The 25,917-nt window shown below is 41.2% G+C and overlaps 10 protein-coding genes across 10 annotated transcripts; 6 read left to right on the top strand and 4 right to left on the bottom strand.

The window, feature by feature from the left end:
- Positions 1-1,888: 1,888 nt before the first annotated feature.
- On the top strand, positions 1,889-2,484 carry FPOAC1_010826 (uncharacterized protein; the record flags this gene model as incomplete). The annotated part of the gene is made up of 2 exons (XM_044855214.1): positions 1,889-2,062; positions 2,173-2,484. The coding sequence occupies 2 exons, from the start codon at positions 1,889-1,891 to the stop codon at positions 2,482-2,484; spliced, it is 486 nt and encodes a 161-aa protein (XP_044702527.1).
- A 59-nt stretch (positions 2,485-2,543) lies between these two features.
- On the bottom strand, positions 2,544-3,492 carry FPOAC1_010825 (uncharacterized protein; the record flags this gene model as incomplete). Its single annotated transcript, XM_044855213.1, has 2 exons — positions 2,544-2,676; positions 3,035-3,492. 2 exons carry the CDS (start codon positions 3,490-3,492, stop codon positions 2,544-2,546), a joined length of 591 nt encoding a protein of 196 aa, XP_044702526.1.
- A 1,826-nt stretch (positions 3,493-5,318) lies between these two features.
- FPOAC1_010824 (uncharacterized protein) lies at positions 5,319-6,591 on the top strand (the record flags this gene model as incomplete). The annotated part of the gene is made up of 2 exons (XM_044855212.1): positions 5,319-5,409; positions 5,465-6,591. The coding sequence occupies 2 exons, from the start codon at positions 5,319-5,321 to the stop codon at positions 6,589-6,591; spliced, it is 1,218 nt and encodes a 405-aa protein (XP_044702525.1).
- Positions 6,592-8,208: 1,617 nt separating this feature from the next.
- FPOAC1_010823 (uncharacterized protein) lies at positions 8,209-9,294 on the top strand (the record flags this gene model as incomplete). Its single annotated transcript, XM_044855211.1, has 1 exon — positions 8,209-9,294. The coding sequence occupies one exon, from the start codon at positions 8,209-8,211 to the stop codon at positions 9,292-9,294; it is 1,086 nt and encodes a 361-aa protein (XP_044702524.1).
- Positions 9,295-15,218: 5,924 nt separating this feature from the next.
- FPOAC1_010822 (uncharacterized protein) lies at positions 15,219-16,524 on the top strand (the record flags this gene model as incomplete). Its single annotated transcript, XM_044855210.1, has 3 exons — positions 15,219-15,437; positions 15,583-15,799; positions 15,851-16,524. 3 exons carry the CDS (start codon positions 15,219-15,221, stop codon positions 16,522-16,524), a joined length of 1,110 nt encoding a protein of 369 aa, XP_044702523.1.
- Positions 16,525-16,919: 395 nt separating this feature from the next.
- Positions 16,920-17,745, bottom strand: FPOAC1_010821 (uncharacterized protein; the record flags this gene model as incomplete). The annotated part of the gene is made up of 4 exons (XM_044855209.1): positions 16,920-17,037; positions 17,098-17,230; positions 17,403-17,586; positions 17,653-17,745. The coding sequence occupies 4 exons, from the start codon at positions 17,743-17,745 to the stop codon at positions 16,920-16,922; spliced, it is 528 nt and encodes a 175-aa protein (XP_044702522.1).
- A 665-nt stretch (positions 17,746-18,410) lies between these two features.
- Positions 18,411-19,097, top strand: BNA1 (3-hydroxyanthranilic acid dioxygenase; the record flags this gene model as incomplete). The annotated part of the gene is made up of 3 exons (XM_044855208.1): positions 18,411-18,442; positions 18,526-18,601; positions 18,663-19,097. 3 exons carry the CDS (start codon positions 18,411-18,413, stop codon positions 19,095-19,097), a joined length of 543 nt encoding a protein of 180 aa, XP_044702521.1.
- A 75-nt stretch (positions 19,098-19,172) lies between these two features.
- On the bottom strand, positions 19,173-20,016 carry FPOAC1_010819 (uncharacterized protein; the record flags this gene model as incomplete). The annotated part of the gene is made up of 3 exons (XM_044855207.1): positions 19,173-19,600; positions 19,654-19,865; positions 19,919-20,016. 3 exons carry the CDS (start codon positions 20,014-20,016, stop codon positions 19,173-19,175), a joined length of 738 nt encoding a protein of 245 aa, XP_044702520.1.
- Positions 20,017-21,082: 1,066 nt separating this feature from the next.
- Positions 21,083-22,498, top strand: FPOAC1_010818 (uncharacterized protein; the record flags this gene model as incomplete). Its single annotated transcript, XM_044855206.1, has 1 exon — positions 21,083-22,498. The coding sequence occupies one exon, from the start codon at positions 21,083-21,085 to the stop codon at positions 22,496-22,498; it is 1,416 nt and encodes a 471-aa protein (XP_044702519.1).
- A 263-nt stretch (positions 22,499-22,761) lies between these two features.
- On the bottom strand, positions 22,762-25,695 carry FPOAC1_010817 (uncharacterized protein; the record flags this gene model as incomplete). Its single annotated transcript, XM_044855205.1, has 2 exons — positions 22,762-25,627; positions 25,679-25,695. The coding sequence occupies 2 exons, from the start codon at positions 25,693-25,695 to the stop codon at positions 22,762-22,764; spliced, it is 2,883 nt and encodes a 960-aa protein (XP_044702518.1).
- Positions 25,696-25,917: the final 222 nt, after the last annotated feature.

Here is a 25,917-nt window from a genome sequence, read left to right as displayed (position 1 = left end):
CACAAGAAGCGGAATGATTAGTGGAAACTTTCGCGGTCCAATCCTGAATTTGGTTTACGTCCATCGTCAAGCTCAGGAAGTTTTCTCAATGCCAAGCCCTTTGGGCCGTGATTCATCCACCCTCGGTTTGGCACCTCGGGTAATTCTGCTGACGACGGAAGTCCCAAGGGACCAGACTGGCTTATACTTATTAGCTGTGTAAATGGTGAGAAGAGACAACATGTATGGCATCTTCCATCCAATGACATAACTGATAAGTCATAGAAGGGGGTTCTTGCCCGTCCCTGGTTTTTGCGCACCCTATCTATACATTGATATAACGTTTAACTAATCGGGTTAAGGCATTACCCTGGCCGGGCAAAAACCAGGGGTGGGCAAAAAACCCCTTCTATGACTTATTCACAGCATCTTTCTGGTGACCAGTCTTATGGGTTTAGAATTTCCCGGTTATGATCCCATGCTCTATCCGTACATACCAAGACATTCTACGTCATGTCAATAATAACTGGTCGTTTTGAGGCAAACCATCTAATCAAATCTCCAATTTGTAGGTAGATGCCTACCTAGCTCGTCATACTGTTGGGCGCAAGACTAAGGCGTTGGCCAACATTTGACACACCTGAACTACTACAATGGCAAAATATACCTTTGAGGTCTTCTACTTGTGGTAATTTTCGAGGCCAAGACATCGAACCCGATTCCTGGTGCAAGACTCAGGGACTCTCAAGCTAAGGCGGAGGCTCGGGGGTGCGGAACTCGCGAGTCAGTACAGGGCACCACGAAAACATAGCAAAAAAAAACATCCAGATCCTTACCGAGCCAAGGCCACGACTCGATCTCTGGCTTCCATTTCCTTAGGCCAAAGGGTGGGTCACGATCTAATTTCCGCGTGTGATGCTAAACTAATCATTCATGGGATAAATTACCAGTTCTAACGAACTTGGATAAGCTTGCGAGCTATAACGAGACTTGGCTAACGTCCTCCAGTGACCACTACTTGATCCTTGATAGGAGCTAAGTCAGTAACCTGGAGAGAAAAACGTGGCAAGGCTGTCGACACTACCGTAACTAATAAGAGAATGTTTTGACGTTGCTTCTAGAAATCGAACTAAAGTGATCTTCAGGCATCGGAGATCTGGACTTGGCCATGTCATGTTGCATTGAGAATTGGGGTTAGAAAGACTAAGAACTGGCTCGATTTGCTTTCATACACGCTCGCCTCGACTTGACCTGGCTTGACTTGACTTGACCCGACTCGCCTCACCCTCCGGAAGCGCAATCCCCGCCAACTAATTTACGGGCTTGCAGCTTGGGAATCACGCAAACATGAGGCCTAGATAGTGAGACTCGGTGACTGCTAGTTAATTCCAGTTAACTAAATTCGAAACTAGCGGCGGCATATGCAGTCATCGCGTGCTGTAAAGCAAACGCTCCGTCACGTAACGGCCGGGCTGGATTGGCCTTTTCCGGTCTTTGGCCAAGCCTGGCGTGTGTATAGAAAAAAGGAGTGTCTCGCAACAACAGATAGATCCTTTGTTGACTCTTGTAGACTACAGACCCGCCAAGAAGCATAAGAGTGCCTACTTGGAAGACGACAAACATGGATGATATGCTGTACATGTTGTCTCTTTTCTCGGCCAACCCTAGAACCAGGTTTACGATCGGATAGGGATTCACAACGGAAGCATCAAGGAACCTCCGCGGGCGATCTGATCTGCCGAGAAGCCTGAGGCATCCCCTTTGTAATTATAGCTGCCTAAGGTAGCTTTGTCCAAAGTCGTCTGCTTTAGCCGTGTCTTTTCCTGGCTATCTATACTGTAGGTCCTGGCTGTCCTCCAACATTCCCTTGGCAGCACACAACTTATGCAATGAAAGTACCTATCCGAGAATGTCGACCCCTTTGTATAGGATGGTGCCTCTGAGCCCTCACATACAAGCCCTCCAACAAGATGCAACGACTGAAGTTTTGACACTTCATCATGTCAAGACGAGAACCGGATTATTCACTTACGGCTTACCTAAATCATGCGAGCTGCTATGTGAGGCCCTTTTACAAGATCTGGTATTCACTACGTCCCTGGTTTTATTTCTGTTTGTCTCTTGCTTCTTTGAAGTGATTTGTCGAAGAAGTAAAAATATTCTATTACTTGAAAACGTACTAATATTTGCTAGGCAGAAGACCTCCAGATGTGGGCAAAGAGTTTCGGAATGGTCGTCAAGGATATTAAAATGCCTGAAATTAGCCCACAGGCTTTCCGTCTTGAAAAGGGCAACACTTCAACGTTGCTAAAAGGTTATACCGCGCTTGTTGTGGCTCTCGGAAATGCCAAGTACGATGTCGAGCTCATTTCCAGAGACAAGACCTCTTCTCAGCAGCAGACGTGGGAATCGTCTTGCGCTCTTCACCTCCGAGAGACAGGGTTAAAAGCTCAGGGAGGACACATTAGATTTCTTTATATCCCACTCCACCTAGAGCCTGAATAAAGTTCGATTTCAACCGTAACTCCTATTTCATGATGTGTATCATGTCGTGTTCTGTATCTTCACTGCTCTCTGGGCTGCTTGTCGATCTTGTTGTTGATGCCCTTAAACTTGACTTCGATCTCGATTTCGCCTTCGATTTCGCCTTTGCCTTCGCCCTCGTCTGGCCCGGCTCTAGGGCCCTCTGTATTTGTTCTAGACTGGCCGTCCTGTTAGTTCAAGATCTGTTGTGTTATCGGCACAGTCAGGTTGTTTACCTAACTTTCCCATCGCAAACATCATGGACGAGATTTGGGATCCTCAGCATTCCCGATGGTAGGTTGCTTTTCGGGCGATGGGCAGACGCAGACTCTGTGCGTAGGATCTCGAAGCATTCGGTGGTAAAGTGCTGGCCAAAGGTAAAGTAGGCGCTCACTAGTTTGGTTGTTATAAGAACAAAGGATCTCGTGTAAATAGACTGCGGAAGGGTGTCCATCAAAGCCTACCTCTTAACGGGAGCTCATATGCCCGCGGCCCCAATACTTTTTCAAGTTCATCCCCGATCTGCACACACTTTGGCAGCGCGAATCGCTTCGATCTTAGTGTATCGCTTCCTCCACTGACGCATTTCGCCATGGCCGTCATTACCTCGTCCGTTGTGAGGCCTTGACTATGAGCTACGTGACACAATGCGACCATGACCATGCAATGTGTCTGAGTCTCTCTTCCAGGTTCAAAGTCCTTGGAGGCAGCAGCGTAAGTATCGAGGAGAGTATGCCAGTCCATGTTTCGTCGTGATCCGACGTGGGAGATGGTCAGCCGACTATGCAAACGTAAAATGTCCTCCGCAGTCGAAGGCCTGTTGTTGTCCCAGTCCTCATCTCCTTGAGGTAGTTTGGCCATCCATGACCTGACCCATTTTATCTGGTCATTCATGCCTCGTCTTCGGACGGGCTTCTGGCGAACTGGCTTTCCAGGGTTTTCAGTGATAAACTCAGAGGCGGCGAAACTTGTCGATTGTGGAGAATTCATGATGTATGGACACAGGATGATACTTCTAGGTCTGGGCTGAGATAATAAGGGATCCATTTATGTCATGAAGAACCCAAGTTGGGTTCCCCCAACTGTCAGACAGAGAGAGGGCTGGGCAATCTATATGGGGGGGCTTCAAGTCGGCAGCCGATTGAGCCGCCGAATTTGGTACCTGAGCAAGGAAGATTGCCTCCGCAAGGGTTCTCTCTTGTGTATTTGAGCCACACCTCGTTTTACTTCACGCCCTTCTAGGAGGGCTGACGGGGTCGTCGGCAGACAACAAGATGACCTTTGCAGGTCCCGTCAGAAAAAAAAAAAAGAGAGCCGAAAGCCATTGTGTCATTGTCAGTTTGACATGACAGTGGCGTTGGTTGTATACCCATCGATGGGGTGTAAAACCAAGCTAGCCGAATGGTCTGATGCCACATCCTTTTCTTCAGCCTTGTTATAAAAGCATTCCATCCTCCTAGCAGCTTCAGATGAGGGATACCTGGGAATGCGGATAGCGGACATAGTGTGATTTGGTTCTAGTTCTGTTTCTGATTTGCGTCACCTTTCCCAAGTCAAATCAGTAAATGCGATTCCCCCTCCTCAACTTGCTGCCACTATGCAGGTATGCTGTCGTACCGGGATGTTTATTGGTCATAAATCCGCTCGACCGGGGATGAATCCATGATTGCAAAGAATTTTCCTTTTAAATCTCCAACAGGCCTGGACCATCGGTCGATAGCGCAATGCGTCGGGACCCAGCCTACATACCAAGATAAGGGAGAGGTGACAAAAGCAATTCGCAAGCCTACACTGTATCCGTTATACTCGATGGAGACTTGCTCTGCCGGGGCAAGGGGAGTTGCTGTCCCGCCGTCTTTTCTCAGTTCCCAAAACTCGGGCTAGCGAATGGTAGCAAGCCGGGTTTAACCCCTAGATCTACGGTGAGGAACGCTTGTAGCCGGACCAGGCCAGGGCCTTTGGGCTTGAGCACTAGCGTAAGCCATAGGTCTGTAGACACGCGGACTTGGAAAGGTTCGGGGGGCTTGTTTCAACGGCCTGACAAGAAGTGCGGCTGCAACTCGAGTTGGACTCTAGCGCTTCGGACCAATCTTCCAACCAGAGTCGGGTCTGTGTTTGTTCGTTTGTTTGTTTGCACCCCTCTTTATTCTGTCATTATAAAACCAAATTATCAATCAAAGACCGTAGCCGGGACTAGGCAAGTGGAGGACATGTCGGAATGCCCCGAGCCTCGGCAAGTTGTCAATTTGTCTGCCATTTTGGCATGTCGTTCAGCGCTTTTTTGACGTCGCTATACGCTGATCGTTCAGCAGACCAACAGGGACCAAGCATGTTCAAGCTAAAAAGCAACGTGGGAATGGTATGAACAGGGTGATGGTCCTGATGGATGGGTAAAGTGGAGCTAGTGGACTTTCAACTCGATGCACCCGGATGCATGTGGAGCAGCTAGCTTTCGGGATTATTTCAGATGTTTGCCTTATGTCAGCGCAGTGAGTTGGTCGCACATGTGGCTTAACTCGAGAGGCTGTGCATCACGTGTGATAAGATAAGACACGATAAGATACGATAACAGATCATTGACGTTTATCGGGAGAACTTGCATGACACCCCTGAAAAAAAGAATGTGGACCCGCCCGTGTTAATCTAAAGTGACAATTGAGGACAGCTTGGACTGTCGCAAGACCTCATGAACTTTCCCTATCCTTCAGTCCTTCCTTTTGTATTCTTGCAACTGTAGTACTTCATTACTGCTGCTCTTCTTGAGCACTCGCAGCTCCTACTCTCTCATACTCTACGTTCGATGGCGGTTCGTGACAATGGACGGTGATCCGGCTGTCGACCCAGGGCTTGACTCTTTCAGCTTGACGTTCCCTTTACCATACCGTGTTGGTTTTATCGCAACTCTAGGTAAGCACAAAAACCCTATTCCTCGACCGCTCTGTACATGGCTAACTGTCAAAAGCCGTTTGGGGGTGGGGATTGAACCTTCATTGCCTCTATCTATTCAACGTCGACGTTCCTCAGTTAATTCGATATCCCGGCCGAGCATCGCCGCAGCACATACCGCACCATGGCTCAACGTACCGTCTTGCGATTGTTCTCTCAGCTTTGTTTGCGCTGTCCATATCTTTCTTCTGGTTATGCACATGGGGTGTGGCTGAACGTGTGGTTGCGTTTGGCTGGATGCCGTTAGCATACCTTGCAGTTCTGATCGCAATGTTTGTTGTTCCATTGCGAAATCTTCCCAGTGGTGGGAGACGAAGGTTTCTAGCTACATTAAGGCGCGTGAGCATTGGAGGTCTTGCTGAGCCTCAAGATGGAAAATTTGGAGACATCCTTCTTGCTGATGTTCTCACATCGTACGCAAAAGTCTTTGGTGACCTCTTCATCACCCTATGCATGTTCTTCACGGCTCAGGGGTCATCTACGCAACGACCTGATCGCAATTGCGGGGGGGTAGTCCTCGTGCCCTTTATCATGGGAGTGCCGAGTTTGATACGATTCCGCCAGTGTTTGATCGAATATTTTCGTGTTCGACGGGCTCCGTATAAAGAGTCCACTGGATGGGGAGGCCAGCACCTGGCTAACGCGCTCAAATATTCAACGGCATTCCCAGTCTTAATCACCAGTGCTTGGCAAAGATCAGTTGAGGATCCCGAGTCTAAGGCAGCTCTCCACAAGGCTTGGCTTGTTGCCGTCGTCATCAATTCGGCCTACTCCTTCTATTGGGACGTGGCCAAGGATTGGGATATGACTCTCTTCTCTTCGAGACAAGACCGAGAATCCCCTACTCATCCTTTTGGACTGCGAGATCGCTTGGTCTTCAGAACCCCTAATCTCTACTATATAGTTATTGCCATGGACCTGATGTTGAGATGCACGTGGTCGATGAAGCTCAGCAGTCGCTTGGACAAGTTCAGCGATCTAGAGGGTGGCATCTTTCTTATTGAGTTTCTGGAAGTTTTTCGTCGATGGGTATGGATATTCCTCCGTGTTGAGACAGAATGGTTAAGAAATAATTCAACTGGCCTTGGAGTTGACGACATTCTACTTGGAAATTATCAGGGCAAAGACGATGAAGACGATTGATATCTTGACCGATAATTCGGATCAAGGAACAACCATTAGACGACAGGCTTACCTAGGCGTCTGGGCAATTTTCATAGAACTACGACTCTCAATGATATGTTCAATGACGACTCTCCACCACGCTTCTGTTGAAGTAGACTGATCTGCCTTCGTCCCATGGTCTTTTCGCGACTCAATTCCCTGCTCGGGTTTTATGGTCATGCCAGGTGCGCCGGCAGTTTTCCTTGCTAAGGTATTTGCTGCCAAACACTCAGAATGCCACGATGCCATCCCCGGTAATCGGAAAACTTTACGGCATCATGGCAGCCGACCTGACGATCTTACCGTCATAAACCACATGGGTAATCTCGCGCCTCTCGATAACAAGCTTGCCCTTCCCGGACGAAGCTTTGGTCTAAACGCTAAATGAGCCATGCCAAGTCCAAGTTGGTGCAGCGAATACGCAATATGCGGAAAAGACGATGCCTTTGCGAAATCCAGAACATTGCGGTGAACCGTGAAAGAACCGGCCTTGAAGATGCAGCTGATGGTGCTCTCTTACTTACTTCCCGCCATCGATTTGCTGATCGTCCTTAACGATTGTTGTGTCTGTGGCCGCATGGTTTTCCAACGACGAAGACTTATTTGAGTGTCGTGCAGTCCAGCTCGCCACATTCAGACGCCGAAGATGGTTGGAATCTTTGCTTATTCAATTTGAACTGTTGGCGAAATATTCTTTCTCTTCTTCCTTTGTGAACAATTCGCGAGGCGCGAGCGGTTTGTCTTTGCCGATCAAGACTGGAATGTTGCTCAAGTTTCTGGCCAATGTGTCGGTCAGCTCACTGAGCCTAGACTCAAGCCTCCCGCCACAACCCGCTAAGTGCCAGGTGACTCTGGATGAAAATGGACTGAAGTGAGGCGCCATAGGCTTGGTCGCAAGGCCGAAATGTGACGGCTCAAACTCACAATTGCCTAGAGACACTCATAAGATGGTGTTGGCCGACTCACGTCGTCCTCCTCGGACGAGGGGTTTCCTCTACCCATCTTTCTTTCCTTCTTTGAACATCCGGGTTCGACAACTTTTCAATCGAAATTCCAGAGCTATCTCGACGGCATCGAACCCACGCTTTGACATAGCAGAAGTAATTTGACTTGGCGGGGTTGACTTGGACGAAGTCTGCTCATCATTTGGACCAAGGGAACCGTGCGCCTTCATAAGGTTCGATTGAGGTCCCAACTGTTGGTTGCAGAATCAACATCGGTCCCGCAGGGTTACAGGCCGATAAATCATATATGATACATGCAGGGCCCCGGCATTTACCACCCCAGTTTGATCGACCTACAACGGACGCCAAAGCAGAGTTTATCGAGGATAGTATACTGTTAACCAGTATGACAAGTTATGTACGGCCAATGAGTAGTATAGAACTTGTGTTACCACCACAAAATGCATATCTATACTGCAACAAGCCTCTACCTCCGCCTCCAACAACACCGTCAAGGCACTCTTCAAACGCAAAGCCTGCAAGGTTCAGTGCCTTTCCAAAGACCTCGGGGCCAGGAAACAATCCCAAAGCGTTGCCTCAACAGCCCCCTGTGGTTGTGCCCAAGGCTTTAACAAGACAGCGCGCGTCACGTATGAGTATATCAGGTACATCTTTGCGCGAACGACGGTCTTCACAAAAAATTCAACAAATCACCGGTCACGATGTTGGTCCTGGTATCGATTGGGCGTCTCCTGCAGCTCGGGCTCCTTATTCGCCTTCCATTTCGCCCAAATCTATTCGAGACGATTCATCTAGTGGTTACAGCATCTCCCTAGAAGAGCCCATATTCGACGATGAACCTACGCCACCCGCAGATTATCATCCAAGAGCTTCAGACAGCAGTATGCCACCACTGGAGCCAGACTGCGACAGTGTGTTGAGTAATCAGAGCTGCATGGTCCCAGAATCACCCAAAGCCCATAGAGTATCTATTTCGCTTCATGTTGAGAAGACGAGACGTCTAAGTAGCGTCGCGTCCGCGTTGGCGGCATTGGAACCTTTCCCGAACCTGGACGACCCGTTTGATGAAGATGTCAACTGGCAGGCAGGCTCGTCTTATAATTACTTTAGTGATCTTGAGACAGCGGATGAGTACCATCGAATTGCGACCAGATTGGCCAACAACGACAAACGCCAGTCCCTATGTGGGACCTCTCCCCTTACACGGTCTCGCAGTTCGCTCAGTCGACGACTGAGTGTGTCAGCGCGGTCGCTATTTACACGAAGAAAGGATTCTGGTCTGTCTGGCAGCTCAAGCCGAGCGTCCCTGACCGCAACCAATCATCCTACAAAGGGACCCTACTCGCCTTCGATTCCTCCCTCGACTGATGATGCAAACATGATATCTCCGCTTCGCAGCACGTTTGAAATCGAGGACGAGTATAGGTTTTTTGGCGACGAAAGTAGCGTGAGTGTGAGAGGAGTTACCAGGGACTTTTTTGCTCGCAGGAGTGAGGAACGCGCATCGACAGAGCTTGGTACACCTCGTTCGATGTCACAAATCCCGGAGCAGTCACAGGAACACAAGATCTTGTCGATGACGGGGGTACAGGTCAAGAACCTGCTTTCGAACGCGCGTGATGGGGCGAAATCAATCCAGATCTCCAGGGCTGAGAGGAGAAGAACGCAGCTCAGGACGCAGATCAAGATGATTCCAGAGGAGGAAGTTGGTCGTTGAGCAATGAGTGATGAAAGACAGAAATGAGAAAGGGCATGCCCTGAAGTGAGATGGATTGCTTGCTATTGGGTTTAGCGCGGCGTCATGTTGAAAGAGATTCCCCAAAACGTTTTGGTCAATATGGTCACTTATTAGACATAATTCAATCAGATGTTACTTATTGTGCTCGTATAAGCTTTTCTGCTATGACTGCCTGTAGCATTTTGTGTTGAGACAAGTACTAGACTAGTTGACTGACGTTAATCAAACAGAATATGTGTACTTCCTTTCCCTTAGCACTTTTGTTGTCTTTAGTCTTGTCGAAGGAATTGATCCAACAAATTCCATTGCATCTGTCCTACCTTAGTACCTTGTGGATCTCTCCCCGGTTCTACAAGTGTTTCCCCCGCAAATCAAGATCCATCTATCTAGATCTGGTACAGACGACGATAGGGCTTACTATTCCAAAAGTCAATTCGTAGTAGGTTAACCCCCTCTGTAGGGTTCTATTAATTATATTTTTTTTCTTTTATTTAAATAAGGCTAATTAAAGTAATAATATAAATAGATTATATTAATAAAATAAGGCCTCTAAGGTTATATATTAATATATTAATAATATCCTTATATTATAGCTTTAACTTTATTTTTTACTTTTAAAATTAATATACTTTATAAAGTAAAAATTTCTTACTTTTTATTATATTTATATATTTATAATAACTTTAAATAATTTAATATTTATATATTTAAAATTATATAGCTTAGATTTTTTATTTAATATTATTTTTATTCTTTTATAATTATATTTATTTATTAATTTTTATATTAAAGCTATAAGCTTAATATAAATCTTTTTTATTTTATATAAACTTATTTTTTATTTTTTTTATACTTTAAATAGATCTTATTTAGCTTTTATTATTTTTATATAATTATAAGCTTTTTTTTTATACTTTTTTTTTTTTTTTATATATTTATTTTATATATTAATTAATTATATAAAATTAATATTTTTTTAATAATATTAATACTTTCTATAAATTAATCTTATTCTTATAAGTATATATATAACCTTATTAGCTCTTTATAGCTTTAAGAAAATTAAAATATACTATAAAGAAGGCTTTTATTATAATAAAGGCTTTTACTATAAAGGAAATTATTATTATAAAAATAATTATTATATAGAAAAAGTAATAAAAATATATTATTATAAAGAAAGCCTAAAAATAAGAATTAATTATATTTTTTATTAAAGATAAAGCTAAAAATAAAACTAAAGAGTAAGAAAATAAGCTTTAAGGCCTTAAAGAAAAAGATTTTAATAATATTATAGCTATTTTTCTTATTAATATACTTAATAAAAATAAAGTAATAGAATATAAAATTATTAAAAAGGCTTTATAACTTTTTATTATTATTAAATTATAATATATTAACTATATATTATTTTATATTAACTTAAAAAAGTTAAATTTAATTAAAAGTATCTTTAATTTAGCTATAGTTTATATTAAATATATTAATATTTATAATAAGGATTTAGCCTATAGGGCTATAAAGAAGGCCTTAGAGATAGATATAAGTAAATACTTTCTTTATTTTCTTAAGGAGATATTTAGAGTTATTATTATTTTTTTTAACTTTAAGGTTAATAAATAGCCTATTTTATATTTAAATATTACTATTTAAGCTATATATTATACTTTAATAAATTACTATTATAAAGATCTTAAGGCTATTAAAATAAATAAAGAATTAGTAAGTTATTATTCTTTATATATAATACTATATTAACCCTTATAGCTTTTATTAAAGCTTATTAAGCTTTATATTAATTAATTTAAGTAAAGTACTTAAGATTTATATATAATAAAATTCTTTTAATAGAATTTTAATATTATATTTTATTATCTCTATAAAGCCTTTCTTTTTAATTTAAAGCCTTATAAGAAATATATTATTAATAATAAAGTAATTATAAACTGCTATATATATTTAAATAAGCTATAAAGATATATTAATTATAATTAAAATTATTTAAGCTTATTATATTTTTATATTAATTATATATATTATTTACTATTTACTATAGCTTTATATTAACTTTTTTATAGTATTTATACTTAAGAAAAGTAAGTATAAGTATAATCTTAACTTTAATAATAAGTTTACTATTTTAATCTCTTTAGATAATAATAATTCTATTAAAATAATTACTATAAAGTTAATTAATACCTTTAATTACTTTATATACTTTATAATTATTTATTTCTTTAAAAAAGCTATTAGTAAATTAAAGAAAAATATTAAAAGCCTTAAGGAAAAAAAGAGTAAAAAGTAAAGCTAAATATAAAGGAATTACTATATATAGCTTACTTTAAAGTAATTTAATTTTTAATTTTTTTAAAAATATAATTTAATAATTAATAATAAACCTATATACTTTTAATATATAATAGTATTTATAATAATAAATAAGGCTTTATAATATACTATATATAGCCTAGAGAAAAAGTTAAATTTAATTTATTTTACTTTAAAAAAATTAAAAATATAATTAGTAAATATATAAAGTTATTTAACCTTTAGATATTAAAATAATCTAAAAAGGCTATATAAATTAAAAAAATTTCTTTTTTATAATATATATTTCTATAAAACCCTTTTGCCTTTTTTTATATTTTATAATAAGTAAAATTAATTACCTTTTTAAAGACTTAATTTTATTTTAAAATTAAATTAAATAGTAAAAAAATATTAATTAAATAATTATAAATAAGCTTATAGTATATATTTTTATAGAGTTTTATATCTCTATATTTTATATAATATTATATTAATATATTAAAACTTAATAATCTAAAGATTCTACTTTAATTATTAATTAAGTATATATAGAAAATATAGAAGCTTTATATAACTATATATAAAAGCTTTACTTTAATAATATTCTTAGAGATAAGAATATATTATAATAACTATAGAAAGAAGGCTTTATAATTATACTTATAAGGCTATAATAAATATAATAAAAGCTTAATATTCTATAATATTAAACTATAGAGTAAAAAGAAATATAATTAATAAAATTATATTAAATATTTAAGAATAATACCTTATTTAATATTAAATTTTAATTATTTAATTATAATTATCTTTATATTTATATTTATTAATAAGGTATATCTCTTAATAGAGATAATATATATAAAGCTTTTTAAAGCTTTATACCTATAAATATCTTTAAATAATAAAATATAATATAATATTATTAAAATAAATAAATAGTGCCTAGGCTTAATTATATATAGTTAATTAATATTTATAATAAGTTAAAGGCTTAAGGTATTAAAATATATACTTTAATTAATATTTACTTATATAGTATTATATAGCTTTATATTAATATATTAATTAATATATCTTATAGTATACTTAAATAATATCTTAATACCTTTAAAACTTAAAGTAAAATGCCTTATTTAATTAGATTAAATTATAGTAATAAAACCTTCTTTATAGCTAGTATATATTATTACCTTTTATAATTATATAATACTATATAAAGTAATATAAAATTAATTTAATTCTAAGATTATTAAATATATAGTAAAAGTATATATAATAAAAGGATTAAAAGTTAATAATATTATTTAAGTAAAAGTAAAGTAAAATATTAATATATATATACTTATATATTAATTTATATAAATATATTAACTTTATATAAAAATACTTTAATAGTATTATTACTTAAAATAACTTTTTAATAGATTTTATTTTAAATTAAATTATTATTCTCTATTTATATATACTATTAATATATATAGAGCTCTTTAAGTTTATATTTCTTTAGAATATATATACTATTTATAAATAGTTTAATAGGCTATATATTATTCTTAGTTAGCTTTAAATATTATATAATTAGCCTAAGACTTAAGGAATAAAGAATTATACTTTTCTAGTATTATTTTATTAATTATAACTATTTAAAGAGCTTTTTAATAATAATTTAATTAATATTTATATATATTTATTTAAAGATATAATTATAATTTATAATTAGCTTCTTAAAGGATAAGTCTTTCTTTATAATAACCTTAAGACCTTAAAGCTCTTTATATATTTATTTTTATAGGCCTATTTAAAAGATTATATATTTAATAATTAATAATTAATTATTAAGCTTTTTTTAATATTTATAAGAAAAATTAATTATATATAGGATTATTTAGCTATATATAATATTAATATTATATTATTTAATTAAGAAGTAAATAGTAATCTTAATAATAAGATTTAAGGCTTATAGTTAACTTTATATAGTATAAAAAAAGGCATTTTATATATATATTATAACTTATTTAAACTTTTATAATAACTTTATATTTTATTTTAAGTAAATTCTAGCCTTAATAATATTCTTTTTTACTTTTTCTTTTATAACTTTTTCCTCTTTACTTATCTTTATAATCTTTTCTTTATTCTCTTTTATATTATTTAAAAATACCTTATATATAGCTAAAGTAATACTCTTTTAATTACTTTTACTTCTTCTATTTTATAATAAATACCCTTTAGCCTTTTTAATATTAATATCTTTATATTTAATTTCCTTTTTAATATTATTTTTTTTCTTAATAAATAATATAGCTTTTTTCTTTACTTTTTTTTTTTACTTTAGAGATTATAAGGTATTACTTTTTATTTTAATTAATCTCTTTATAGATTAAATAGTATTATTCTTTTTAAAATTAATTTATTTTTAAAAATAAAAGAATATAAAATTAATAAGAATTTTTACCTTTAAAAGAATTATAATATTAATTTCTTTAAAAAGGTTTTATAATTATATTATTTTATAAATAATATTATTAAACTCTTAAGGCCTATATAAATTTATTATAATTTAAATAGATATAATAAATTACTATTTAATAAGAAAAAGCTTATTTATAAAGTTTAATATAATAAATATAATTATATTATTATATAATAAGTATATAGTACTTAATATAGTCTTTATTTTACTTTTAAAGAAATAAAGTATAATACTTAAGCTAGGCTTATTATATTTTAATAATAATATATTTTTAATAATTTTCTCTTTATATTTAATTATAATATAGAATTTAATATATAATATAATTATAATTAAGCTATTATAAGTTATTAATATAATACTTTATTATTAACTTTTAATAATAATATTATAAATATTAATATATATAATAATAGCTATTTAAAATTATATAGTTAATATAATTATTATATTACTTTATATAATAGAAATTAAAATTACTTTAAGGCTTTATTTAATAAAATTAATAACCTTAAGAATAATAAATAATTAATTATAAAATAAGTAAAAATTAGCCTTTATAAGATTATTAAGCTTTATATAAATATTACTATAGTATTTATTATTTTTATAATAAAATTTAATTTATTTTATAAGGTAATTAATAATAATTAATATAATTAAGAAAAAAAGAGTATAGTATTATATTATATAATACTTTATAAGTATATATAAGGTATTTAAGTATATATTAAATCTATAAGGTTAAGCTTTATATTTAATAATTATAGTATATTAATAACTTCTAGAAAGATATATAATTATATTAATTAAATATATATAATACTAATTAAATATATATTTAAGCTTATAATACTATATTAAGGTAAATATAATAAGGAAAATGCCTTATGCTTGACTTTTGGAATAGTGAGCCCTATTGTCGTCTGTATCCGGAGCCGGAGCCGCTTCCAAGCCGAGGCATCCACATCAAGGCTCGACTCTTGGACCATTTCAACCTAATTAATAAAAGAGGAAACAACATAGACAAGAAATCTGATCTGAGGAACAAGGCGGGCGTCGATCTTGTTTTCTCGGACGATTAGAGTTTCTGCATTGCTGATCACTCACCACCATGATCCACGATACAGGGGCCTCAATCAATAACGAGCCCTCAAACGATACAGAACCAGCTGAAAGCCACAGCATCACTGACGTCGAGGTTGTTGAGGCGCTACAGAAGGGCATCCGCGAAGCTGCTAGTGATAACGTTAGGGAGGAGCTGATCAACGAGGGAGAGGCGTCGCTTTATTATGACTCTCTGACCATGTCGCCCTTGAATGCAATGTCCTCTGTGAGTTTGGTTTTGTATTGATTCTCTTATTTACATCTAGTAGTCTTCTTTTTCTCCTCTGCGTTCTGTTCCCATTCCAATGCGTCTACTATCAGATTCTCCTCATGTATACTGCAGATTGCTAACAAACATCATATCTCGCAAGGCTGCTATTGCCCGCTTCCGCGCCTACAAGCCTCCCTCATTCCCGCTATGGGACCGTCTTCCGGTTCGGAGACGTGCTGCTGTCTTGATACTTCTGTATGCTGACCGCCGTGGTGATTTACGTGTTGTCATCACCATGCGTGCCGCGAGCTTGAGGAATTTCTCGGGGCATGCCGCCTTCCCTGGGGGCAAAGCGGATAATGCTCAAGAGACACCATGTAAGACATTCCTGTCAATTGTTTCCAATATCCTCTGATCCAAACGCACAGTCCAGATCGCCCGCAGAGAAGCTTGGGAAGAGATCGGGCTTCCGATGGACGATTCCAAACTCCCTAAACCATTCCGCCTAGAGCATCTCTGCTATCTGCCGCCTTCTCTGGCCCGAACGCATCTCGTGGTGAGACCTTGCGTTGCATTTCTACATGCGGATCAGCGAACAGCAGGAGAGCCCGCTCCTAATGTGGAGGAGTCCATGATTCCCCGCTTAGACGCACGCGAAGTTGCTGCTGTCTTCAGCGCACCTTTCTACAATTTTCTCCAGGCGAACGACCTCCCTCCTGCTCCTGGCGAGTCGCGACAGTGGTACGATGGCTTCTGGCATTCATGGAAAGACCACAAATGGCGAGTGCACAACTTTTACGTACCCGTCAATAACCAGAGCATATCCAAACCACGAAAGGACAGCGAGCAAAGCCAACTGGTAGAAAAGCTGGAGAAAGAAGAGGAGCCAGACGGCAGATTCAAGGTGTGGGGGATGACAGCACGTATCCTAGTAGACGCGGCGAGAATTGCATATGCACAGGAGCCTGGGTTTGAGCACAACGATAGTTTCGGTGATGAGGATATTATTGCGCATGCGGACAGCTTGGGAGAGCTGGGGGACAAGGTTCAGGAGAAGCCACACGAAAAGAAGACCGAACCTGGGGAGGCAGCAAAGATGTAGAGGCGTTTGCATAGATAGATGGGAGATTAAAGAATGATGAGAATGAGACATGGATATGGGTTTACAGTATTAAGAAGATATTTTTTAGACATTACAATATGTTTAACCTCGTGCTAGTTTAGCTGAAGATGGTCAGGTACGGTACTGTGCTCTAACCCGAGCATTACCTAGGTACCTAGGGACCTAGGTTAGGTAGACGAAGGGAAATTTGGCTTGTTCTTTACTCATTTGTTTATCCTGGGTGTTAATCTGAGCATAGCATGAGCCAAGGGGCTGCCCCCAAAGTTACTATGCTGGGTATGTAATTATCTACTTCAATCACACTGAGTTGTTCCAACGGCAACGCCTCATACCGCATGGCCCTGTCATAATTGTTGCCTTTACAAAGTTTGTCTTTAGTGGCATGCGTTTTCTTTTGTGGCTGAAGTTCTTTGTCCAAAGAACAAATATCCGAGAAATGCGCCAAAGGAAACAGAAATCATGACCCAACCATTGTATGTCATGAAAACAAGCCTGTTTTTGTTAAACCCACCCATTCGGCCACTAATGGTAGGGGGGATCAAAGATACTTACATGAGCATAAAGGCGTAAAAGTTCTGCAGAGCGTACAAGACAGCCTTGACGAGGTGGGCGCGCTGGTCGGCTTGTCCCTGGGATTGTCCTGACAGGATGGGAGTCGATTCAGTAACAGGAGCATCAGATAGACCTCACGGTAAGACTTAGCAAGGGTGCAATTTTATATTTTCCCCAAAGACTTGAGACAGACAGGGCAAGATGATATAGCGCAGCATTCTGTTTTCTTTTGTCCTTGGGGTTCCCCGGATAGGAAATATGTGCAATGGTCGTGCAGAGACGGGAGAAGGAGATAGAGAGCTTACTGGGGGCGGAGCGGACACGGTTATCGAGAGCTTGTTCGTAACGACGGGAGACAGATCGGAGGGCTTCGTAGCCGATGGCGAGGATGATGACGGCGATGAGAGAGAAGAGGAGCGACGTTGTTGAACGGACGTGCCATTGACGGAAGACAATGCAAAGGTTGTTGGTATCCCAGGTGAAGAGCATCTAAATTGGTGCTGTTAGCATATTTTCCCATCCTTCCTTATTCAGAGAGAGGCTGGGTTTGCATACGTTCATACTGCACATGTCCTTCATACCTCCTCCATGACCATGGTCCATATCTCCATGGTCCATACCGCTGTGATCCATGTGTGAGTGATCCATCGTGAATGTGCTAGTAATTGATGTCGGGTAGAATGCAGAGAAGATGTCGGTTGGTATATAAAGTCGGTCAAATTTGGAAATGAGCTCAAACTTGCGCAAGGTCAGGCGGATCTCTTATGGCGGTGGTTAGAGGTCAGTCGATAGTAAGGGAGTAGATACAGAACAGTAGGTGTCACAAATGGGTGGGTTGAAGGAATGACGCGACACTAGGTACAAGGGGATGCACTCAATATACGTGATGATGCAAGTACCTGGTGTTTTAGCTTCTTATTCCAGAGGGGAGGGGGTTCCATGTCTCTAACCCTGTCTTCTACCTACTGCGGGGAGCTACATACAAGCACTACTAAGGTGGTTAGGTACCTACCTGTTACTACTGATATTGCACTGTATCCAGGTACAAAACATACGAGACTATCATATATCAGAGAGTACCAGGTAGGTAGTACCTAGATTGCGATTGCAGACAAAAGTTTTAATATTACCTATCTTGCTAATACATTGTAGTGATATGGTTTTTGTAGACAACGCCACAGCCTCTCCCGCGACATCCGCAACTGCCACTTACAAATTATCCGCAATTGACAAACACCCCTCTCTCACTCATATTAATCAATATTACTTCAACATTTACCTACACACACAAACAAATCAAGACCAACTTCAAAATGCTCGGACCTCCTGTGAATCTTCCCAAGTGGTCAGTCTAATGTCTACCGACTCAGCCCAGACATGATTTTACTGAAACGAAACAATCTGACCAACTCATGATAAGCATAATAGGCTCGAAGAAAACTCTCATCTTCTACAACCACCCATCAACAATTACTGCGTCTACAATGATGATTTTACTGTCATGGTAAGTTTGCCTACTAAACCTCTCTTGTGCTCTGTACGGCTCAGTCACTGAACATCTCCAGATCGTCGGTGGTCCCAATGCTCGCACCGACTACCATATAAACCAAACCCCAGAATGGTTTTACCAATACAAGGGCGCTATGATGCTCAAGGTCGTCGACGAGGGTAAATTTCGCGACATCATCATCCGCGAAGGCGATATGTTTCTCCTGCCCGGTAACACGCCTCATAACCCCGTCCGCTTCGCAAATACCGTTGGAGTAGTCCTAGAGCAGCGCCGTCCCAAAGACTCACTCGATCGAATGCGCTGGTATTGTGCTGAGTGCGGTGAGGTTGTCCATGAGGCTTCCTTCCATTGCACCGACCTAGGAACTCAGATCAAGGCGGCTGTAAATGACTTCAAGAATAGCGATGACAAGAGGACGTGTTCCAAGTGTGGGGTTTTAGCTGATGTAGCGCCGAAGCCGGGAAGTATTCAGGATCCCAATTTGGAGTGATAATATTCTATTGTACATGATTGGAAATTCCATTTTCCGCAACATATCTCGTTTCAAGTCTCAGAATGTTTCCCTCTAAGTCTCAGAGAAGGTGTAGGAACTGGGCGACTCCTCGACGGGAATCTCAATAGCACCTTCCTCCACCTCCTTTCCATCAATCCTTAAACCAGCACGAACAACGTCGCCAGGCGCAGCAGGGCCAACACCAGCAGGTGTACCGGTGAGGACAATATCGCCAGGGTGAAGAGTCATGACCTTTGAGATGTCGCTCAGAATGCGAGGGATCTGGTAGATCATCAGGTTGGTCGAACCCTGTTGCTTGGTCTCGCCGTTGAGCTGGAGGAAAAGCTCCACGTTGTGAGGGTCCTGGATGGCGGTCTTGGGAATGATGTTGCTCATGGGCAGGAAAGTGTCGAAACCCTTGGCAATTGACCATGGAAGACCTTTCTTCTTGGCCTCGTTTTGAGCGTTACGAGCGGTAAAGTCAATTGCAACAGCGTAAGCTATGGTACGTCAGTCAGCATCCGTCAGTTTCTGAAGATAGAATATCGCGCACCCTTGACAGCGTCCATAGCACCCTGAACATCAGAGGCTTGTAGATCTCGAGTCAGCTTGCCAATAATAAGAGCAAGCTCAACTTCGTAGTGCATCTCAATGCCCTTGGGTCTCAGGACAGCACCCTCGCCAGGGAGCACGATGGACGATGTGGGCTTGAGAAAGAAGAAGGGCTGCTTTGGCTTGGCACTGTTGAGCTCGGCAATATGTTCCCTGTAGAATATATATCAGTATGTGCTATATTGATTGAGTATATGGGAGCATACGCAAAGTTGCGGCCAATACAGATGACCTTGCCTGCTTGCTTAAGGCTAGATGATGCTTGGGGCGCCATGTTGGCCATTGTGCGTCTGAGAGCAAACATGATGCAGGTAATAGAGAATTTTGTCTAATTGGTAGATAGTTATAAGAAAAATCAGCTTCCGTTGAATTGTTGGTAAAATACTTGGTAGTTGAGCTTGAATCTGGGTGGCTTCGGACACATGCTCCGATACAAAGTTTCGGAAATTGACTCCCGAAAAGTGTCAAGTCCAGGGTAGCTTAGATTGTGGGTATGATTTTAATGACCAAGACTCTCTCTTTGTTGTGATTGATTTATAAGTATATTTTTTAAAGTGAAGTAATAACCAAGTCGATTCTGTTCGTTTACAACTATGTAAATGCTTTGCTTCTGAATAATCTCTTGCGTTTGGTGTTTCGGCTTCTTTTGTCAATCAATGTCTTTGCCATACCTATTACAGTGGTCCCAATGCTGCCTTTTCTAACTGTTCACATTGATGTCGCTATTTACGGACACACATATAGAGAGAACATTTGTTCTGAATTCGTCTGAGATGTCCCTGTGCTCTTTGCCGTCGAGTGTGACCAAGTCCCGAGTCAAAGAAACCTGATCCTGGCGTCCACCAACACACATCAAAGGACACAAAGATACTGGATCTTATTGTCCTGAAATAGGACTAATCGACCAGTATGAGTACGAATTCCCCCCATTTCCTATTTGATAATGCTTATAAAAACAACAATAGCCGCTGTCACTGATACCTTAGAGATATTCATCCTTCAATACACTCCCAACGACCCAAACTGAAACTCATTCAGAATCCAACATGTGCAAAAAAATCATTCGCTGGTTCTGTTGCCCCGTACAAATCTCAGATCCAAACGATCTGCCACCCATTCCACAAAGACCACGGCCTGCAAACCCTTTTCGACCATGGGCTCGGTGGAGGTCTTGTGATCGGTTATCGCAAGAGGAGATGAGGTACTTGCAACTGGGACATCAAAACTACTATTACATACGCCACAGGAAGAAATACTGGATTCGTTGCGCCCGAACGGTTGCTGGCGGTTGTGACGAGGTCCCTCTCGAGACTCGAACTGAGCTCTACAGTATCCCTTGCCCTGACTGCACACGAGACCACGCTTCTGCCATGTCCTCCCGCCCTTTTCAAACATGTGTTGAAGAACCAGACACCAACAGACATTCTGATACCCTGAGAGATATCTACGCTGGCTATGTTTCGGAGTTGGTGTCCCACACACGTGCCTTCTTCAGACATGAGCTTGACTTGGAACCACTCGACAAACTGTCTGCCATGACCTACATTCGTGGTTTGAACTGCACTGAAAGTCCATACCATATCAGACGGCAGCATCCAGACCGAAACAACTACCCCGAAGAATGTTTGACAGAGTGTGCGTGTACCGTTGATCCTGTGGCTCACAATCTTTCTCGTGCGGTCCGCAATCAGGAAGCCATGCGCGTAAGAGACAAGAGAGCCTATGTGTGGTTCGAAGCCGTTCAACAAGACACGCATCTGGAAACGTATCAAACCGAACACTTTGTCCAAATTCCCAATCAGTTGGCAATCAACTTGGACGAGGAATCGTCAGAAAAACATGACCGTATGGTAGAACGCGTTGGTCAGCAGGTGGTGTCCCTCTGCCTCCTCGACCACAACCCAGACCTTCAAACCCAGTGGACCGCTCGCTATGACGATTTAGATGAGTGGCGCGAGAGGGTAATGCATCGTGAGGCTTTGTGCCTCATCATGATCCGCTACGCTGCCGCTGATCCTGGCATCTCACTCAGCTTCGCAGACGAGCTCATGAAATACATATTAACCATGCTTGCACCGGGACTTGACGAGACGGACTCTAGTATCCAGCACTTCTTCTGCAATATTTCTGCCTACAAAGACTTCGCCGAACTGACTGCCATATGTGACCAAATGACAACTGGAGACATTATCAGAAGGGGCAAGTGGAACTATAGGCAGGAGTGTATGGATCAACAAGATCATCTTCTCAACACGATGAGACGCAACCGCAATATATCCTATCGGAATATCGTCAACAAGCAAAGAGTCGCAGAAGCAGTCGCCCAAAGGTACAGGATTCCTGGCTCTGCCATCCTTGACACCGACGAGATGCGAGACTGCGTCATCTGCAGCGACCCTTTCGACACATCAGAGGACGATTTTGTTCCTGAGAATCTTGCCGTCATTCAACTTCCTTGCTGTGCCAAGTTTATCCACACACGATGCTTCAAAGGGGTTACCACTGGAAAGAAGCAGGCCTGCTCGTTCTGCAACGCCGATCTCGAAACAATAGGTATGGACCCAGGTGACGGGACTGAGTTTTTATCATTTGCATTACGTCCCGCGGAGCTCCCACCAGGACTACACCGTTTTTCAACCGGCATAGAGAATGCCATTGCAAGATTCGTTGATCCAAAAGGCATCACTCTGCTGAAGGAGTTGAACAAGGTTATCGAAGATGAGGAAGACATTCCCAGGGGTACTCTTGGTGTGGTGTACAGGGACTGGCCTATGAACGCGTACTGATCAAGGATTCAGGAGACTGAATTCGCTTGATGTTGAATACGAGATGCAGGCCATCTTATGGTTATTGTAGAAAACGGAACTAATTAGGTCAAAATGCCAAGTGGCATGAATACTCATAGGTGGGCAAGTGTTCCTTGTGTCTCTGTATAGTAAAAAAATTCTTTTGAATTTTGGCGTTATGGAAAACTGTTAACAACCGGGATATAGTACCTTAAAATCTTTGCTTTTGCCTTTCTCCTACGTGAAACCTCAAATCATCTACATTAAGCAACATCAACAAATGTCCGCTTCTTGGCACTCCTGGCATCATTCTCCTCCTCCCAGTTCTCATCCACGTAGTCCTTGATGCTCTTGTCGCGAATCTGCATGCCAACAACCTTGAGAGCAGCAATGTTGACTCCCATCTCGTCCTTCTGGCGCTTGAGCGAAGCGCGGAGGTTGATGCGGATGCCGTCGAGCATGACCTTCATGCTACGGCTAGCAACAATTTGCTTGTGATGTGTCTTGAGCATGAAAAATAGAATGCGGCATGTAAGAGGCATATTCATAGATCGCATGGCAAAGATGTTGAGGAAGGTGAAGAGAATGGGGACGGAAGCGAAGGGCAGGACCAGAAGGGCATCGTGCAATGCAGAGGCCTTGATTTTCTGCAGAACAGAGAGGACGTAGGCTTCGGCGGTGATGTTGCCGAGAGCGAGGAAGACCATGTTGCGCTGAGGAGGTTGGGCATGTGGGTTTGTAAGTTTGGCTTCCTCGTACTCCTTAAGGAGGTTCAAGTCAGCCATACCCATCTCGAGGGCTTCAGCTATTCGTTCACCAGCCATGAGGGTTTCTGAAGTCTGCTTGCTCGCCGCGCCGACCTCATTGTTCTCATCCTGGGCATCCGCTTCACGTTCCAGAGATGTGGTAAGGGTGCTCTCGTATAACTCCTCCATCTCTTTCTCTCGCTCTTCCTCGAGGAAGATCTGTTCATCGGTCTCGTCCCAGACCCGAATACTCTTGTCGTGGCCGGCACTGACCAAAAGGTTGCCGCTATGGGAAACAGCAATTGCCCACACTTCTCCGTGGTGCCCGTCCATCCTCTGGATCTGCTCAAACTTATCGCCGTCCCAGTATCGAATCGTACGATCCTTACTGCTGCTGAAAAAGTGGTGGCCGTTGCCATCGTTGTTATGTGGCACGAAGGCGACCTGTAGAATACTGTCCTTGTGGCCATACAGGGCTTTATGACAGTCACCGAAATCAAGACCCCATATTCTGATGTTCTTGTCGGCCGAACTTGTGACAATCATCTTGCTGTCATATGATATGTCCATACTCAGGACAGGTAGCTTGTGGCCGTATAAGTTGAGATAGAGCTTGAGAGAATCAACAAAGAAGACCTTGACTGTGCTGTCAAATAGGGCAACGGCCAGAAGTCTTGCATCTGGTGAGAACTTGAGGCTGAGAATATCGTGGGAAACCTTCAACGTCCTCGATTGCACCAACTTGAGCTTTGGTGTTGTTCTCCTTGTACCTAGAACCTCCTCCTGCACGATCTTGAAGTCCCAGAACTTGGCTGTCTGGTCAGCACTGCCCGAAACCACAGATTGGCCGTCAGGGTGGACGCTCAGTGACCAGATGGCTTTCTCATGGGCATCGACGCTGTCAAGGAGGGCCGCTGAAGCGACGTCAAAGAGCTGCAACTCGCCGCTCTTGGTGCCAACAACCACAACCTTATCTCCGGGAAGGAAAGCACAGCATAGCGCATAACCACACTCGAATGTTCGAATGCAGGACTGAGTCTTTACATTCCAAATCTTCAAGTTGCCATTGGAAGCAGACGCTAGCATCTTGTCATCCGAGCTTAGCGAAAGGGCCCGAATATCCGTTCGGTGACCGGGTAGCTCGACGGACAGAGCCCTTGTGTATTCAGGAGCGTCTTCCTTCTTTGACTTATCGCTCTTGTCCTTGCGTGAGACGCTGTAGTACTCGAGCAAGTTGTTTGTGGTTCCTACTAGCAATTGGAGATCTTTCTGCCCGCTGGGTACAGCCCAGTCGACAGAGCGAACCCTTCCTCCTGTTCGCACAATGACGTGCTGAACAAACACATCACTGATGTCGGCCTTTGAGACGTCCTCGGGCTCTTCACCATTGGCTTCCTCCTCGGGCGCCTTGCCATCCTTGACCTTCTCACGACGTCTTCTTCGCTTACGTGCCAGAGCCTTTTTTATCTCGGCCTCGGATCGTAGTCGCCACACGTCGACTGCCTTTTCTGAACCGTGAACCGCAAAGTAATCTTTCTTAGGGTGGAACACGACCTCGGTTGCCCTATCCTTGCTCTGTCTGTGTAGCGTTCCTCTATCCTGGAGATATTGGGCTGCAGCGGGTGTGTCCACCTGGTGGGTGCTGAGCGCAAGACCATCGGCATCCAATGACCAAACCTTGATTTCACCATCATTGCCGGCAGTGACACATCCGCTGTAGTCTGGAGAAAGACCGAGAGCCCAACATTCGCCGTTGTTTTGCGAAATATGAGTCTCTATACAGTGTCTTGACGAGAGATCCCAGAGCTTGATGAGCGAGTCTTTGCCAGTCGTCAAGAGGAAGCCTTCGTGTGTTCCTTCGCCATCGATAACCATGGCACGCGAGCCATCCTCGTCCTGGACTTGAGCTTCTGGCTCAACAAACTGAAGACCGGTGATTTGGTCCTTGTGTCCGCGCAGTTTGAATTGACCAACCTCTGCAACAAGGTCCCACATGATAATGTCCGTATCCCGAGATCCACTGGCAAGTCTGACGCCGGACTTGTCGAATACAAGTTTTGTGATTGCCGACTTGTGTCCGTTAAAGTTGAGTATGACAGAGGAAATCTTGCTGTCCCAAAGTCGAATGCTGCCGTCCTCGTATCCGACAGCAAAGACGTCCTTGTCGGCTTTGCTTTGCGCGATCGCAGTTACAGGTACCGTGCATCGTTCATCTCTCCAGCGGCTGAGAAGTTCGCCCTTTTTGATGTCCCAGCAAAGAACCTCCTCGTTCGCGGCGACGATCGCCTGTCCTGCGCCGGTTCCTGTTCGGTCTTTGGATGACCATACCAGGTTCGAAGTCGACGAGGCGACAACACCAAAGGACTTGCCGTGCTCGTATTTTCTGTATGATAATACGTTAGATCGAGTCGCTTAATAGCATTAGTCAACTTACAAGTATGACTTGACCATTTTTGCACGGTTGCGACCAGAATTGGCCTTTCTTCAAATTTGTCTCTAACAAAAAGATCCCAGAATCTTTCTTTCTATGCAACGCAGAAAGGTACGAGGTGGGAAATTTTCTTATCGATAAGACTGCACCCACCGCGAAGCTCATTGTCACGTGTGATGGCTGGGAGCTCGAGACTCACACGTAAGCCCCACTACCAGGCGTCACCTACATACTGTACCGTA

This window comes from Fusarium poae, chromosome 4, assembly GCF_019609905.1.
Source record: "Fusarium poae strain DAOMC 252244 chromosome 4, whole genome shotgun sequence".
NCBI lineage: Eukaryota > Fungi > Ascomycota > Sordariomycetes > Hypocreales > Nectriaceae > Fusarium > Fusarium poae.
Note: the sequence above shows the minus strand (reverse complement) of the source record. Positions and strands in the feature narration are given on the sequence as shown.